At 38.1% G+C, this 15,249-nt stretch overlaps 1 protein-coding gene across 3 annotated transcripts in view; it reads right to left on the bottom strand.

Annotated features, from left to right (window-relative positions):
- PTPN4 (protein tyrosine phosphatase non-receptor type 4) overlaps positions 1 to 15,249 on the bottom strand; it is an 86,877-nt gene that overhangs the window by 11,959 nt on the left and 59,669 nt on the right. For all 3 annotated transcript variants that reach the window (XM_081885597.1, XM_081885598.1, XM_081885596.1), the window contains 10 exons: positions 13,621 to 13,786; positions 12,621 to 12,704; positions 12,482 to 12,538; positions 11,684 to 11,840; positions 7,183 to 7,349; positions 3,229 to 3,319; positions 3,077 to 3,138; positions 2,255 to 2,401; positions 1,430 to 1,558; positions 8 to 156 (listed from right to left, as the gene is read on the bottom strand). In XM_081885597.1, the coding sequence (XP_081741723.1) occupies positions 8 to 156; positions 1,430 to 1,558; positions 2,255 to 2,401; positions 3,077 to 3,138; positions 3,229 to 3,319; positions 7,183 to 7,349; positions 11,684 to 11,840; positions 12,482 to 12,538; positions 12,621 to 12,704; positions 13,621 to 13,786 (1,209 nt within the window). The remainder of the gene's footprint in view (positions 1 to 7; positions 157 to 1,429; positions 1,559 to 2,254; positions 2,402 to 3,076; positions 3,139 to 3,228; positions 3,320 to 7,182; positions 7,350 to 11,683; positions 11,841 to 12,481; positions 12,539 to 12,620; positions 12,705 to 13,620; positions 13,787 to 15,249) is intronic.

Below are 15,249 nucleotides of genomic sequence, written 5' to 3'. Positions count from 1 at the left end.
TAAATACCTGCAGTGAACAACAACTGGCTCTTCTCTGCCAGCTCTTTTTTTCCTGATGAGACACACAAAATCCAGGAAGTCACTGGAATCATCAGGAACCCCATGATCAGGCCATGCTATGTACTGGATTTGAGTCAGCTGACGGTCCTCATTTTTCTAGCAAAACAAAATTTGTTCAAATGCAATAGATCATTTCAGTGTTTTCCTATAACAAGTTTAATTGTCGAAGTCAAACTATCTCGGTTTCAAGTTTCTACTTTCACGTGTCACAAAATAAATATCTAGATGCTTCATGCCATTTAAACGAAGTGCAAGATCATTAAAAAGTGTCCTGTGGATTTTCAAAAATAGACCCCATGGGCCATATGCTGTGCTGATTTGAGGTTAAAGGTAAGATAATCCTTAAAACAGGTATGGGGGAACCTGTGGTCCTTCAGATGTGGGCAGACTACAATTCCCATAATCTGGGACTGTTAGTGATCATGGCTGGGACTGAGAAGTAGACTCCGACAGCACCTGGGCGATCACAGGTTCCCCACCCCCTTTTAAAGATACAAAACAGGTAAATTTACATATTTTATCGAGCCACTTTATGTGGACGTAAGTACATACAAGATTTTGTGTTTCGCATGCATCTGGCAGAAGTCTGTTTCTCCTGAGGAAAAGCACTAGTCTACCATTTTACCTAATTTCTGCCTTGTATCTTTATTTCCATAGGGGTAGCCATATTAAGTCTGCTGAAGGAAAAACAACAAAGAGTCTCTTACGGGACCTTTAAAGTCTTAAATTTATTACAGCATGAACTAGAGTCCATTTCAACTGATGTGTGAGGTGTTTTCCTGAGCTGCTAGTGTATAACTAGTCACAAGCTAATGGCATAATAAATTTGTTAAGTCTTTGAAATGCCACAAAAAATATGTTGCTGTATTCGACACAAATAAGTATGTGGAGAATCAACAGATCCACAAGGCAGCTGTGCTAGCTCCGTAAGCAACAACAAAATTGGAATAAAACTTACATTTTTCTTACGTTACTGTTCACAGTGATAAATGTTTAAGCCAGCAGTAGCCAACATGTGTTATTGGACTCCCATCCACCCCAGCCAGCATTTTAGTTTTTTTTATGACAGCCTTGCATATCATAAAAAGAGCATCAATTTCATTATCTTAAACAAAATGTATTTACGATAGCTAATTAGCATACAGTCTCATGGATTTCTGCCCACCCCCAAGCTTAATACGTTGGATCAAATGGAATGTAACAAAAGTTTGACCCGGCAACAAAAGGTAACAAGGAATAGTGACACAGTGGGCCATTTCTCTAGGGAGTCTAAAAAGAACAATCAAAAGATTAATGTTGCAGTGAGATGGTTTTAGTTTTAAAGGGCTTCACAAAATTACATAAATAGCCAGTGAATGGTCTCTCTCACCTCCAGATGAGACATTGTCATCTCTCTGAAGACATAGGCAGGATTTCCTTCTTCTGAATGACAAGTGATCTGAAAATTCCCATACAAGGAGCTTCCGGTGGGCTCTGGCCAGTACTGATGGCATTTCACCTGTCAACAGGTTTTTGTTTAAAAAATAAAAGTTTCTACTTAGATTCCAAAAGTTGCAATTGGATCAATTTTAGCTACTTCTCATTGTTATCTGAAACATGCAATAAGATGATTTCTTGTACACTGTTTTAAGGAAATAATAAGAGCCCTTTAAAAAAAAAATTGTCAAAGAAAGATTTTAGCTAGGATACTTCCTTTGTTTCTATTCATATTTAAACCCAATTCTGACCATGAAAATAGATACTCCATGATTACTATAAAAAGTAGAACCACATAACTTAGCTGAGAAGACTCTGTTTTTTATTTCATAACATTTGCTTATTTTAGTACTTTGCAATGCAGTATGCAAATACAAGAAATAAAATATATTTACATTTATTCCAACCCCCCAAAAAATCTTATCTAAACTAGAACTGCTAAAGTAGACTCCCTAAAAACACAAGAACAAACAGGGACTCTCTCAGCACATACAACTTTTCTCTTTCCAGTTCACTAGGCTGTTCCTAGTACAGGTTAGTCAATGAATAGTGTTATCCTTTGAAACTAATTGATAATCCTCTTGAACAATATTTAGTTCACATGTTGGTTTAGGAAGTGTGAGTTAGGTTGGTTAAAACATGGGCCACATTAATTTCTTCCTGATGCATTGCATTGGAATTACAAGCTTTTAAGAGTTAAAATTACAGACTGACTTACTCTTCCCCGTTCCACTTGAGTAGTTAGCATTACAACCATAGATGAGCCTTGTTCCCAAATCATCTGCCAAAAATCAGGGCAAGTGTTTGGTAAAGGACCTTGGCAAGCAATGTATTTATTTATTATACTGGAAGAAGGGATTTCCATCTAAAAATAAAATTGCAGAATGTGTTTAGTAACTTCACAATTTTGTGTACTCTTGCCTAAATCATATGTAATCTTCAGCAGGTGCCTTCTATTTTAACCTTTAAATGCTTGTTGAAAGCTTTTCTATGCCACAAGGCTTATGATGACGATTAAGGAAACCTATTCTGTAAATAGTCATCTGATGATCTGTGAATTTAGTTTTTTTAATGTGGTTTGTATTGTATAGATATAATCAATGTAAACAGCTTTAAAAGTGCTGTATGAAATTGCAGCATATAAGTATATTTAGAAATAAACAGAAAGCTAGAAATTTGTTTTACTGCATAATTAACTGTCAACTGCTACTCTAAAACAGTTTGACCAAACATCAAGATATTTTCCTCTTTAACCACTATTTTAATTGGAAGTTCATTCAAGGACTTTTTAACACCTGGGGAAGGAATACCCAGAAAAATTATTAACTTTTCTGTTTCCAACAGACATGAGGAACTACATGAGCAGGATTCTCTCCATCTATGTTACAACTGCATTCACCAACTAGAATATATCTAAGCAATATCAAATGAAATTTTAAAATAAATCTTTGTGTGTCTTTAAAATCCAAAGGGCTAATTGTTTCACTGCTGAATCCAAACATGGAATTAACATGAAGAGAAATGGTAATCTCCAACTCACATTTATATAATTTGCATTGATGTAATCATCATTACTCTTTAAAATAACCCGTGTAGCATCATCTGAGAAAAAAACAACAACAAACACTTATGTAAAATTCTCCAAATGGTAACCAATGAAATGCATTAACTGATATCCATGTAAGCACTTACAAGGCGAAATGTCTCTGTATCTATTTTTGGAAATGTTTTGAGGTAATTTGGCACAAGACATTGTCATCCCAGGCTTCTTCCTGTAAAGTTGCTGAACAGAAACAAAAATGGCAGGTTGTAACAAGCAGAATCTGAGTAATCATGAGACATGGTACAAAAACAAAACAAAACAAAACAAAACACATTTATCATGAACATATTGTTCCCTGCTTGAAAAAGAGAAGCATCGCATGCATTTTACACTTTTGCAGTTTTTTTCAGTAAGCTAACTTTACCCCTAAAATTTGCATCAAATAACATGTCTGAAGGCTGGCATGTATAGCAACTGCATAATCCTTGCTTTAAGGGAAAAAGCAACAAGCAAAAGGCAATGTGGAATCACCTACCTGAAATGACAAGATATATATAGACCTGGTTCACATGGCACAGTAGGCCAAACTGTGGCTTACTGAAACTTTGTGAATGGGAGAGGAGTTTGCAGCCACTTTGCTCCTCTTCAGTCCTTTTTACTGCCACACCAATGTTTGGCTTGCTGTGTCTTTCAAACGAAAGGGTACGGTTACCCTATTCTCTGCACCAGCTACAAACTGCAGTTCTTGATTTATATAGTTAACAATCCTGACGTCTAGATTCAGTGGTGTGCTGGATGAAGGACAATAAACTCACTCAATCCCAGCAAAACAGAGGCACTGTGGTTGGGAAGTTCCAAAGTCAGGATAATTTGTCAACTGGACAGGGACATGCTCTCCTAAAGCTTCACAGACTGGAGCTGCTCGTGGACACACCTCCTTTGCTAGAGTGACCTCACTAGCTAGGAGTTCCTTTTACCAGTTTGGATTGGTAAAGCAGCTATGGCTGTTTCTGGACTGGGATAGGCTGACCTCCGCACTTAAGTACTGCAATCTGCTCTATGTGACCTATGATTGGGAAGCTACAGTTAATGTAAAATGTAGCGGCTTGACTGCTCACTAGGGTGTAATACTGCCATTCTTTATGCCGTTCCTGATAGAATTGCACTGGCTGCCGGTTAGCTAGTAAAGGTAAAGGTACCCCGACCATTAGGTCCAGTTGCGGACAACTCTGGGGTTGCACGCTCATCTTGCTCTATAGGCCAAGGGAGTTGGCGTTTGTCCACAGACAGCTTCCGGGTAATGTGGCCAGCATGACTAAGCCGCTTCTGGCGAACCAGAGCAGTGCATGGAAATGCTGTTTACCTTCCCGCTGGATCAGTACCTATTTATCTACTTCCACTTTGACGTGCTTTCAAACCGATAGGTGGGCAGGAGCTGGGACCGAACAATGGGAGCTCACCCCGTTGTGGGGATTTGAACCGCCGACCTTCTGATCGGCAAGCCCTAGGCTCTGTGGTTTAGACCACAGTGCCACCCGTGTCCCTGCCGGTTAGCTACTGGTGTGCAAAAGGGACAGGCTACTGAAAATACCACCTGCTCCCCTACATACCCAGTCACTGTCTTCTGCAAGAGACAGCATCCTGCATCCTGCTCAGTTGGTTAGAGCATGGTGCTGATAACGCCAAGGTTGCAGCTGTCCCTGTATCGGACAGCTGCATATTCCTGCATTGCAGGGGGTTGGACTAGATGCTCCTCGGGGTCCCTTCCAACTCTACAACTCTCTGATTTTATGTTTCTATGCCCTTAGCTATATTTATTGTCTTTTAAGTTCCCGCTAAAGATGTTTCTCTTTTTACAAACCTTCTAAAACCTATATCCCAGTTGGCAGAGCTGTTTTGAGCTTTGAATTGATTTTATGTAAGTGCTCTTGTTTTAAACTGTTTTTTTAAAAAATATTTATAAATATTTTAAATTGTTTTTGTATAACTGCTTTATGTATGTTATTAGCTTGTAAACCGCTTTGGGGAGCCAAATAAATGAATAAATATTAAGTCAAACCTAGATTAACTCTATGTGGCACAGCAGCAAAGTGGCAGTGAGCACCTCTCCAGGAGGCCACACACTTGCAGTGTCTCCATAACCCATGGTTTGCTTTATCATGCCATGCAAATGAGACCACAAAAGTGATGATTCCCTAAGCTGAAAGAAGAACATAAGAAATAGCATATTTCGTCCAAATAATAGCCCACCTAGTCATGAGAACTGTAACAGCACCCAGTACAAGATTCTTCAAAAAAGCATGAAAGATGTTTTCTTCCATTCCACACACAAATTGAAAGTAACACCCTATTTTGTGGGTTTATACAGTCATAGGAAGAAGCCTGAATGAGAGACAGTTGAGTCCCTATGCAGCATAAAGCAGAACATAAACCATATTGTTTATTCCTCTTAATGCCTTAGGGCTAGGGGAGAAGAGAAATGCATTACTAAAGTAATCAAAATGAGCAATATGCTCTGAAGGTAAAGGAATTATATACTCAGTTATATTTCTGAAACAAAAGAATGGCAGCAGCTGGAGAAAAGCAATATACACCCAATTCACTTCCTCTACTTACTTAGCGACAAAAGAAAAAACCTCACCAGCAAAATTAGGAATAAACCGAAAGTCAACAACTACTATTTTCATTTTTGTTTCTTTATAAAATTAGAGTGTAGTGCCTAATCGGTATATGGATGTGTTGATGCAAAAAAGAAAGAATACTTGATTATGTACTTTATTCGTTCTGGAGGTCCATTCTTAACCTGAAATGGTTCTTAACCTGAAGCACCACTTTAGTTAATGGGGCCTCCCGCTGCTGCTGCGCCGTCGCCACACGGTTTCTGTTCTCATCCTGAAGCAAAGTTCTTAACCCGAGGTACTATTTCTGGGTTAGCGGAGTCTGTAACCTGAAGTGTATGTAATCCGAGGTACCACTGTAATTTCCTTAAATCAATTATTTTAATAGATCTACAGAAAATGAAGCTCACTGATGTTGACAACATTCTAGTAATCTTTGCTGAAAGAACTATTGTTCTTTCACACATTTTAGATTAGACAGAAAAATGAGTGGCAGACCAAAATTTGACCTACATTTGTACATATTTCAATCTATCGTGTAATGGCGTGTGTTATGTAATGCTAAATGTTTAATATTTCATTCACAACAGATTAGACTGAAAACCTGGCATAGTTTACAAAGAGAGTCAATTAACTAGTTATTTCCATATGGGAACCTTCACCAATCTGGTGCTCTCCAGATTTTCGGACAATATGGCAATGCTGGCTGGGATTAATAGGAGTTGTACTCCAAAACTTCTGGAGGGCATCATGTTGACAAAAAGCTGTCCCTGAGCAAAAGAAAATCATTAGTCTAAAGCAGGCTTCCTCAACCTCGGCCCTCCAGATGTTTTGAGACTACAATTCCCATCATCCCTGACCACTGGTCCTGCTAGCTAGGGATCATGAGTTGTAGGCCAAAAACATCTGGAGGGCCGAGGTTGAGGAAGCCTGGTCTAAAGCAAAGACTTGAACCAGATCTCTCCATTTGCACCTTCCAAGCATATGGTCAGTGCCATCTCTGACCATGCCAACAGTCTATTCATGAGTACTGAGATAGAGCATCACTGCCAAAAGCTATCTAGTGCATTTGGGATTACAGCTCTGGCTATATGGTTAGCACGACACACATTTTAGAAATGGAAGCTGTGCGTAATAGTAATTGAGGAGCGTTTTACCCCACATTGGGCCATGATACTGAAGGGAAACAGATGCAATAGCTGACCAGGAAGCACTAAGAAGAAGCACTTAAGAAAGGCTCAACTTTACTCAGAAAAAACAGATATTAGATAATAACACTGATTTTTAAATGGAGCCCACAAATGTTTATGAGGGAAGGAAGAAAAGAGGCAAGGGAGGAATGCAAACTGTTTGCCATTATACCGCTTGACCTAATCAAAGTAATGTGGATCTAGCTATAGGTTATCTCCTAGCCCCAAGAGTAAAGGATTTTCAGCTGGAAAGCAAACCAAGAAGAACACACTCCCCAGGAAAAACATTACTTACATCAAACTGAGCCAGGACAGTTCCCGTGATAAGCCCCTCTGCCAGTTGAAACATCGATTCCCTCAGAGCAATATCATCCTGGTGGGCACCATCTAGTGGGGACTTCTCAGGGATGTACTGGAAGTCTGGCTCACTCTCCAGCTTTTCTTCTACCACATCATAAACAGCTGCAATAAACAAGCAGCAGCATAATTACTGAGGAAGAGAACTCTGCAAAACTGTGGACAGCTGCTTCATCCATTAATTTACATTAATTAACATTAATATTAATAAATCAATAATAATAATAATTATATTATCCATACCCCACCCATCTGGCTGGGTTTCCCCAGTCACTCTGGGTGGCTTACAGGACATATAAAAATTGTAAAACATCAGACATAAAAAATTTCCTGATACAGGGCTGCCTTCAGATGTCTTCTAAAAGTCACATAGTTGTTTATTTCCTTGACACTTGATGGGAGGATGTTCCACAGGGTGGGTGCCACTACTGAGAAGGCCCTCTGCCTAGTTCCCTGGAACCTCACATTCTTGCAGCGAGGGAACCAGCAGAAGACCCTCGGAGCTAGATCTCAGTGTCCAGGCTAAATGATGAGAGTGGAGGTGCTCCTTCAGGTATACAGAGCCAAGACAGTTTGGGGCTTTAAAGATCAGCAGCAACACTTTGAATTGTGCTCAGAAACACACTGGGGACCAATGCAGGTCTTTCAGGACCCGTGTTATATAGTCTTGGCAGCCACTCCCAGTCACCAGGCTAGCTGCCACATTCTGGATTAGTTGTAGTTTCCAAGTCACCTTCAAAGGTAGCCCCAGGTAGTATGCATTGCAATAGTCCAAGAAGGAGATAACCAGAGCATGCACCAGTATGCCACTGCCAGACAGTATTTGCCAGATGGAGCTGGTAGACAGCTGCCCTGGACACAGAATTGACCTATGCCTCCATAGACAGCTTAGAGTCCAAAATGACTCCAAGGCTGCACACCTGGTCATTCAGGGGCACAGTTGCCCCCATTCAGGACCAGGGAGAGCACATGAAGGAAACACACATGCAGGGATCTTTTCTGCATGATGGGGTGTGCTTGAGTGCAAAAATTCCAAACAACTGATATAGGTGGTTGCTTTCTTCTCCCACTACTGTGCGATCACATCATGGGAAAGGAACTCCTGTCAAAACACCCTGCACCAGAGAGATAAAATCCCAAGCTAGCTACAATTATAACAAGAGGTTTATTGATACAAAATGTATTAGATTGCATTTGTTTATGTAATATCAATCCACACATTTAAAGCAATAAAAAAAACCTCTGGTATCCTTCTCCTTTGTACCTGGAAAACATTTGGCTTTACATTTTATTATCCAGTGGTGTGATTGTTAATTAAGGATAGAAAAGGCCTTTTTTTTTACATGCTGTTATGACTTAACAATCACCCTGCATTCATTTCTTGCCCGAAAACAACATGTGTTATATACCTACATGCCAGACAGTATTTGCCGAATACAAACATATTTTATTAGTAATGCTTGTAACTAAAATAAATCTGCAAAAAAATTGGAGGAGGAAATCATGGCTGTCTGCTAAATTCTCAGTTTCAAGGTCTTTTATTTAAACTAATACGACAATCAACACAGAGAGCCCATCTGCTTGGCAAGTTAAATCAAAACACCTACTTAATTTATTTTCTGGGACTAGGATGCAATAAAGGTGAACTAAAAAATATATGATTTTTTTTAAAAAAATGAATAAGGTTTTTATGCCATTTTCAACTGTTCTGCTTAAGAACTTTTATTTATCCTATTTCTTTGCTACATAGTTCTTATGTTGCACTTGCACAGTGACCTGTGCAAATACTTCCATAATAAATGTTTACTGACTGCATGCAAAAGCAGATAGAGCTGGAGCTTGAGCACCATCCCACAGAAGTAGCTGAAAGAATACTTTCCCACCTCATCCTTTCCAAGCAGCCCTCCAAAACGTGTCTTCTAAGGTTCAGCGAAAATCCCTGAAAATCAGGCAGAGGCGTCTTCCATAAATGTAGAACACACCTCAGTGTCTGATTTTGGGCAGCTTCCATGAGCTTTTCCTCAGTTTCTTGCACCACATTCCATAAAATAAGGTTTCCCAACCCTCAGGAGAGGGTTGTAAGAAAGCTACAACTGTGACACCTACAGCCAGATCCAATTCATCATTTCCTTGTTAGTGTAAGTCCCACTAAGTTAAATGAGACCAATTCCCCCAAAGAAGTGTGCCTAGGACTGCTAGTTTTAGAACACGAGTTAATAAACAGAGACCAAGATACTATATAAAAAGGCATGCTTTAAAAAGTTTTGCCCACAATAGAAAAATTAAGGACTACAGTACAAACTTTGGTAAGAATAATTCAAGTTGATAAGGCAAGCAAAAATATTATGTTGAAGATTATATTGCTACAAAAACATTACAGCAAAAAATTCTATAAATACATCAGAAGCAGGAAATGAGCAAGAGAGGAAGTCAGACCATTAGATGACAATGTGTGAAATGATTTATCATGGAGAGAACAGAAAGACTGCAGAGACGCTAAATGAACTTTATGCTGTTCTTCACTGTGAATAAGTTAAGACAGACACACCCAAATGAATTTTTTTGGTAGGGGAGGGAATCTGAAGAACTAAGTCAAATACAAGGTGACTCTAGGGGATAACTGAATACTTAAAAACCAACCTGTCTCTGAGTGTGGGTGACAAAAATTCAAGGGTTCTCCAGAACCTGAATGGGGGAAATATGCTACTCACTAAAATCAGTAACTATGCCAGAAATCTGAAACCCAGGAAATTACAGGTTCACTAGTTTAATCTGTCCCACATAAATTGGTGGACAACATTGTTAAGAGTTCACATGATTAAGACATACAGAACTAAGGTTGTGAATTGAGAATACCTCTGACAACTACAAAAGACTTCTCTTACTACACCAAGCTTTACAGAATGTTCTGAGTGTATCAAACAAATATTAGACTTTGGCGGACATTATATATTTGGTCCTCCAAACAGTTGTTTTTTTAAGTTGCTCACAAAGGGCCCTGAGTAACTGACTATGTCGTAGGATACGAGGACAATTCCTCTTAGGAATCTAACTGGTTGAAGAGCTACAAGCAAAATTCAGGAATTTTCACAATACAGTGGTACCTTGGTTTAAGAACAGTCCTGTTTATGAACGATTCGGTTTATGAACTCTGCAAAACCGGAAGTAGTGTCCCAGTTTGAGAACTTAACCTTGGTCTAAGAATGGAATCCGAATGGTGGAAGGCACCGGCAGGCCTCATTAGGGAAAGCGCACCTCAGTTTAAGAATGGTTTTGGTTTAAGAACGGACTTCCAGAACAGATTAAGTTGGTAAACCGAGGTATCACTGTAGAGGGAAATGGGGGTTCCCTGAAAAGTGATTTGAAGACAGGATGGCCAAGTACGAAAATGACACCAAGGTATTAGTGCTGCTGAAAACCCAGGTGGAGTTACTCCAGTAGACTCTCTACAGAGTAGTTAAATAGGCAACAAAATAGCAAATCAGATTCAATGTAAGTTAAGAGTAGAAAGATAAACAAGGGGGGAGGTCAGGAGAAACACTAGTTTCATATACACAGGTGGAGTCTGAGTTAGTAGTGACTAAACAGAAAATGATGACTGAAATAAACTGGCAAAGGAAAGAAATTAAGAAAGAATTAAAATAAGTCCACTGGTATTCTAAATCCATGGTGTGCCTGAATTTGAAATTTTGTGTTCTGGCCATCCAATTAAAATAAAAACTAATTATCTGAGTAAGAGAAGAAACAGAAAAGGGTACTCAACTGATCAATGATGTTGAAACAATTTCCCTATGACGAAAAGCTAAAATGTTTGGCTTTCTTAGCTTAGGAAAAAGGTGAGTAACAAAATACATGACAAGACACGTATAACACCCTGAACAGCACAGAGAAAGCAGACAGAAAAATATTACTTCCTCTTTCATAATACTGGAATTTAAGGTCAGCCAATGAAATTCCATATGGTATATGAGGCTATGTCACTTGTGTACCCCTGTTATACCTAACAAGAGTGACAAGGGCATTGGGCAAGGAAAGCAATGAAATGAAATGTATGGCACACCTGGAAGTGAGGAAATAATTACTGGATTCCTGTTGTTAGTACAGGGAAACTTTGTATTTTATCACTGACTACATTTTTAAAATCTCATTACCACTCAATGCCCACCTTACAATCTTCTTCTTAAGGTACATGTTAACTAAGATTGCACTTCATGCATCTGATTAAGTGGGATTGAGTCCACAAAAGCCTGTGTCATACAATGTTTGTTAAAAGATGGTTTGACGTCTTTCATTTAACACGACTCTCTCTATGGTATTTTACACAGTTGTAGAAAATGCATAGCCAGTATAAGGATAGTAGGAGACACAACAAACGCCCTGAAAGGAACATGGTAAAACAGCAAAAAGCAAGCATGCTTTCCACTGATAAAATTACTCACCATTGGGTCGAACTAGGAGCACAAGCTCCCCTGAGTGCCGCTCACAGCTAGCTTTAATAAACATAACAACTTGATCATGGGTATGTTCTGATATATCCCTGCCATTGATCAGTACAACCTGATCTCCTTCATTCAAACGAGGAACACAAACATCTGCCTGCAACATGAAACAAGTGTTTAATGCAGTAGATATTACAAATAGGGCTTGCTGTCTTATTTTTAAGTAACGAAGAACTCAGTATCAAGATACTGTGGCGGTTCTGATCTGAAGATTTAATCACTAGGGTCTGAATATATGAAAAAATAAAGACTCAGACCTGATAAATAATTTATGAACCTTGGTTTATCCAGAATTCTGGCAGTGCAACCATTTTGTCGTTGGTAAGAAAAAGTTTAATCTTCCAATTTTTTTATCCTATAAACAATTATTATCTCTGCGAATTAAAAGATCTCATTTTTCAATTAAAACTAAGCTTTAAATATGCCAATATACACTTTTTGGGAAGCAGAGCACGACACACACAAACAGGATTTTTCAACCTCTACATTATATACTGTAGGAGAAAAGTGAAGGATAGGATCTTTGATCAGATATATACTACAGCAAATCATGAATTCTTCTATATTAAAGCACTGGAGATTCTCTATTAGAGTTCTTTTCTAAGATTATTTATGATAGTGGCATGTTTTGAACATTAGCTTGCTACATACAGCCAGGGGATAAGCAAAGTGAATAAAAAGCACTCTGAAATAATATATCTAAGTAGACATCACTGCAAACTTTCTCTGACAACTTACAGGTGTTCCTGGAGCCACTCTGGACACTATGACAGGCATCTTCTGATCATATCCACCCTTTTAAAGGAAAGGGCAATAATTAAAGAACGTACAGCTCGAGCTGTATTCAAAGATATATTAAAAGGGTAGGTCTTAATACCTTTACATTGAAACCAAATCTTCCATTTTCATCTGGTCTCATTCTGATCAGAACGAGATTGTCATGGGGAATCCCACCATTGGGCTGTAAATGAAAACATAGCATTATTCTCCATACCTGAATTTCTATAGGCACTACTGAAACCCCAAGCGATCCATAATTCATCATCTATTGCATAGCTAGTTAATGTCTCTCATTAATAATGAGCACATAACTGTTTAAGACTGAAAGAAAAGAAAGGGACAAAGCGAGTCGGGGAAGGGAGGACAGACAGACTAGAAATTTATAGCTAATCCTAAAACACATTTACCTGAAAACCAGTATTCATATAAGAAGATATTTTCAAGTTTCAATTTCCATGAGACATTGTTGGAATTTTCTTCAAAGTTAATGGTTTTACTATTGACTTGTTTGATGCAAAAATGACCTAAGTACCAGCAGTGCATTCATTACCAGGAAGTGTGCTCCAAGTACCTACCATTTTGGTTTGCATAAATATAATGAAAGTTGCGTGGCTCACTGAAACGGTAAGGGGTATGTGCAAATAAGGAAATTATATTGTGTACTATAAAGATACAGTTTGGGAATTTGATTTATGCAAATATTTTGAAAAGACATCTCATAACTATTATACTGCTTAAAGGTTTTTCAGATGGAAAATAAATAGATCAAATAAATAAATACTATTCCAAATTAATACATTCTATAAAACATCCCAGAGCTACAACATGAAAATGTTACACAGGATTTGCTTTCCATTGTGTCTATACTTTTAGCTCTATCAGAAATAAGAGTTCTATTAAAAGCGGTGTTTTGGACTCACGTTCCATTTCACCAAGAGCATGATGGGGTAGGGAACCTGAGGACCATTATTTATGTTATTAATTCACTCTAGTTGAATCTACTTCTATCAGACCTACTGATACTGATTAATTTCCCCGTTCCCTCCAAGAAGAATATTGACTCAAACTAGACAAACAAATTTAAAGTAGCTTCTTACTGTAGATTTTTCAGGAGATGAAGAAGAATCATCATCATACGTTTCATTGATATGGTTATCCAATTCTTGCTGAGAAAGTGAATAATGAATTTGGTTCCAACTATTCTTTTTAGATTGTTTAGGTGGCAGTGCAGGTGGCTGCCCATCTACAGCGGTCTCTTGAGATCTACAAACAAAATGAAAAGAAATCTCATTAAAACTCCAAACTGCATGCTAAATAAAGAGAAACTAGCATTAAAAAGACTTTCGAATTTTGGTGCATTGGACACCATTGGCTTGCAACCTCAATTATGGTTCCCTGGCTTTTTTTTTTTTTTGGTACTTCTGCAAAAGTTGGAGTTTTCCCAAGCCTGCTATTACTCTTTGACAGGAGAGTTGTCTTTTGGCAAGGTTCACATTTGAGAGAATGAATTTGCTATTAATATATAGGAACATTTCAAAAAGATTGTTATTCACCTCTCCCTTAAGTATTTAATTCACAAGACCTCCAAATTAAATCTTAGATGACAAATTAAGGACGACAAAGGAGATCTCAATCATTTGTTGCTTTGATCCTCTTAAAAACACAGAGCAGTCCTATGTAAGGGATTTCATTCTAAAATTTCAACTCTCCCACTTACTAGTTGGCACAAATTTTACAGATAAGAAAGGAGGAGATCCTCAATCAAGATGTAGAAGCAGGAAGCCCACTTTCATTGCATGTTTGAACACCTGATGTTGCTTAAACCCATGTGCACTGGTCAGCGACTTATTGAAGTGGATAATCAATTTAGAGTACATGAATTTAATTGGGTACTTATCCATACTGGAAATTTCTACAGAACTTTTGCAAATGTGACAGATTTGATATACTATTACTTTGTATTTTGAATAAAAATTAATAGTAACTGCAGCTGTCATTGAATCACTGTCAAACATTTCAAATCAGCATTAATTCACCATTGGGACAGTGAAATCCACAAACATACAAAACTAATTTGATAAATGACTAATGGTTCTCATTCACGCAAAACAAGTCAGTGTTACCTAAGAAAGTCCTAGCTTCATCTGTGGTCTGTCCAACTCCTGATCAGTACCCACTTTTGTTATAACACAATGTGCATGACTAAAGTCACAATAAAGTTATTTCTTTTTTAAAAATGCAATAAAGGAACTATGCATTTGTTTATAAACAGACTATGTGAAGTAATAAGCTACCATTGAAACTAGGTAAAGTAACACACTGGTTGTGAGTGTAACACACTGAAATGTGTTACCATAATGAATTGTGAGAACTAGGGATGAAGCTTTGGGCAAAACCTTGCCTGCTTTATATTTGCCCAGTCAGCTTTGAATTTCCTTATGAATGCTTAGACAATAGATGTGAAAGCAGACTATTTTGCAGTCAAAGCAGTCCTCTGTATTACTGCATCCAGCAATTTGCATAATCAAATAAAAAAGGAAAAATCCCTACTCTAATAAGCTCTGTTTGTGTTAAATATATCTAAACTGCTGTGTAAAATAACATAGTTTCATATTTGACAGAGAGAGAGAGAGAGAGAGAGAGAGAGAGAGAGAGAGAGAGGGAGAGAAAGGATTCTTAAAAACACATTTGGATTGCTTGTTATGCATGTGGTTTTTTTCCTACTG

Source organism: Podarcis melisellensis (genome assembly GCF_964234715.1).
Source record: "Podarcis melisellensis genome assembly, chromosome: 1".
Taxonomy (NCBI): Eukaryota; Metazoa; Chordata; class Lepidosauria; order Squamata; family Lacertidae; genus Podarcis; species Podarcis melisellensis.
The sequence above is the reverse complement of the archived record's forward strand: the minus strand, read 5'-3'. Positions and strand labels throughout refer to the sequence as shown.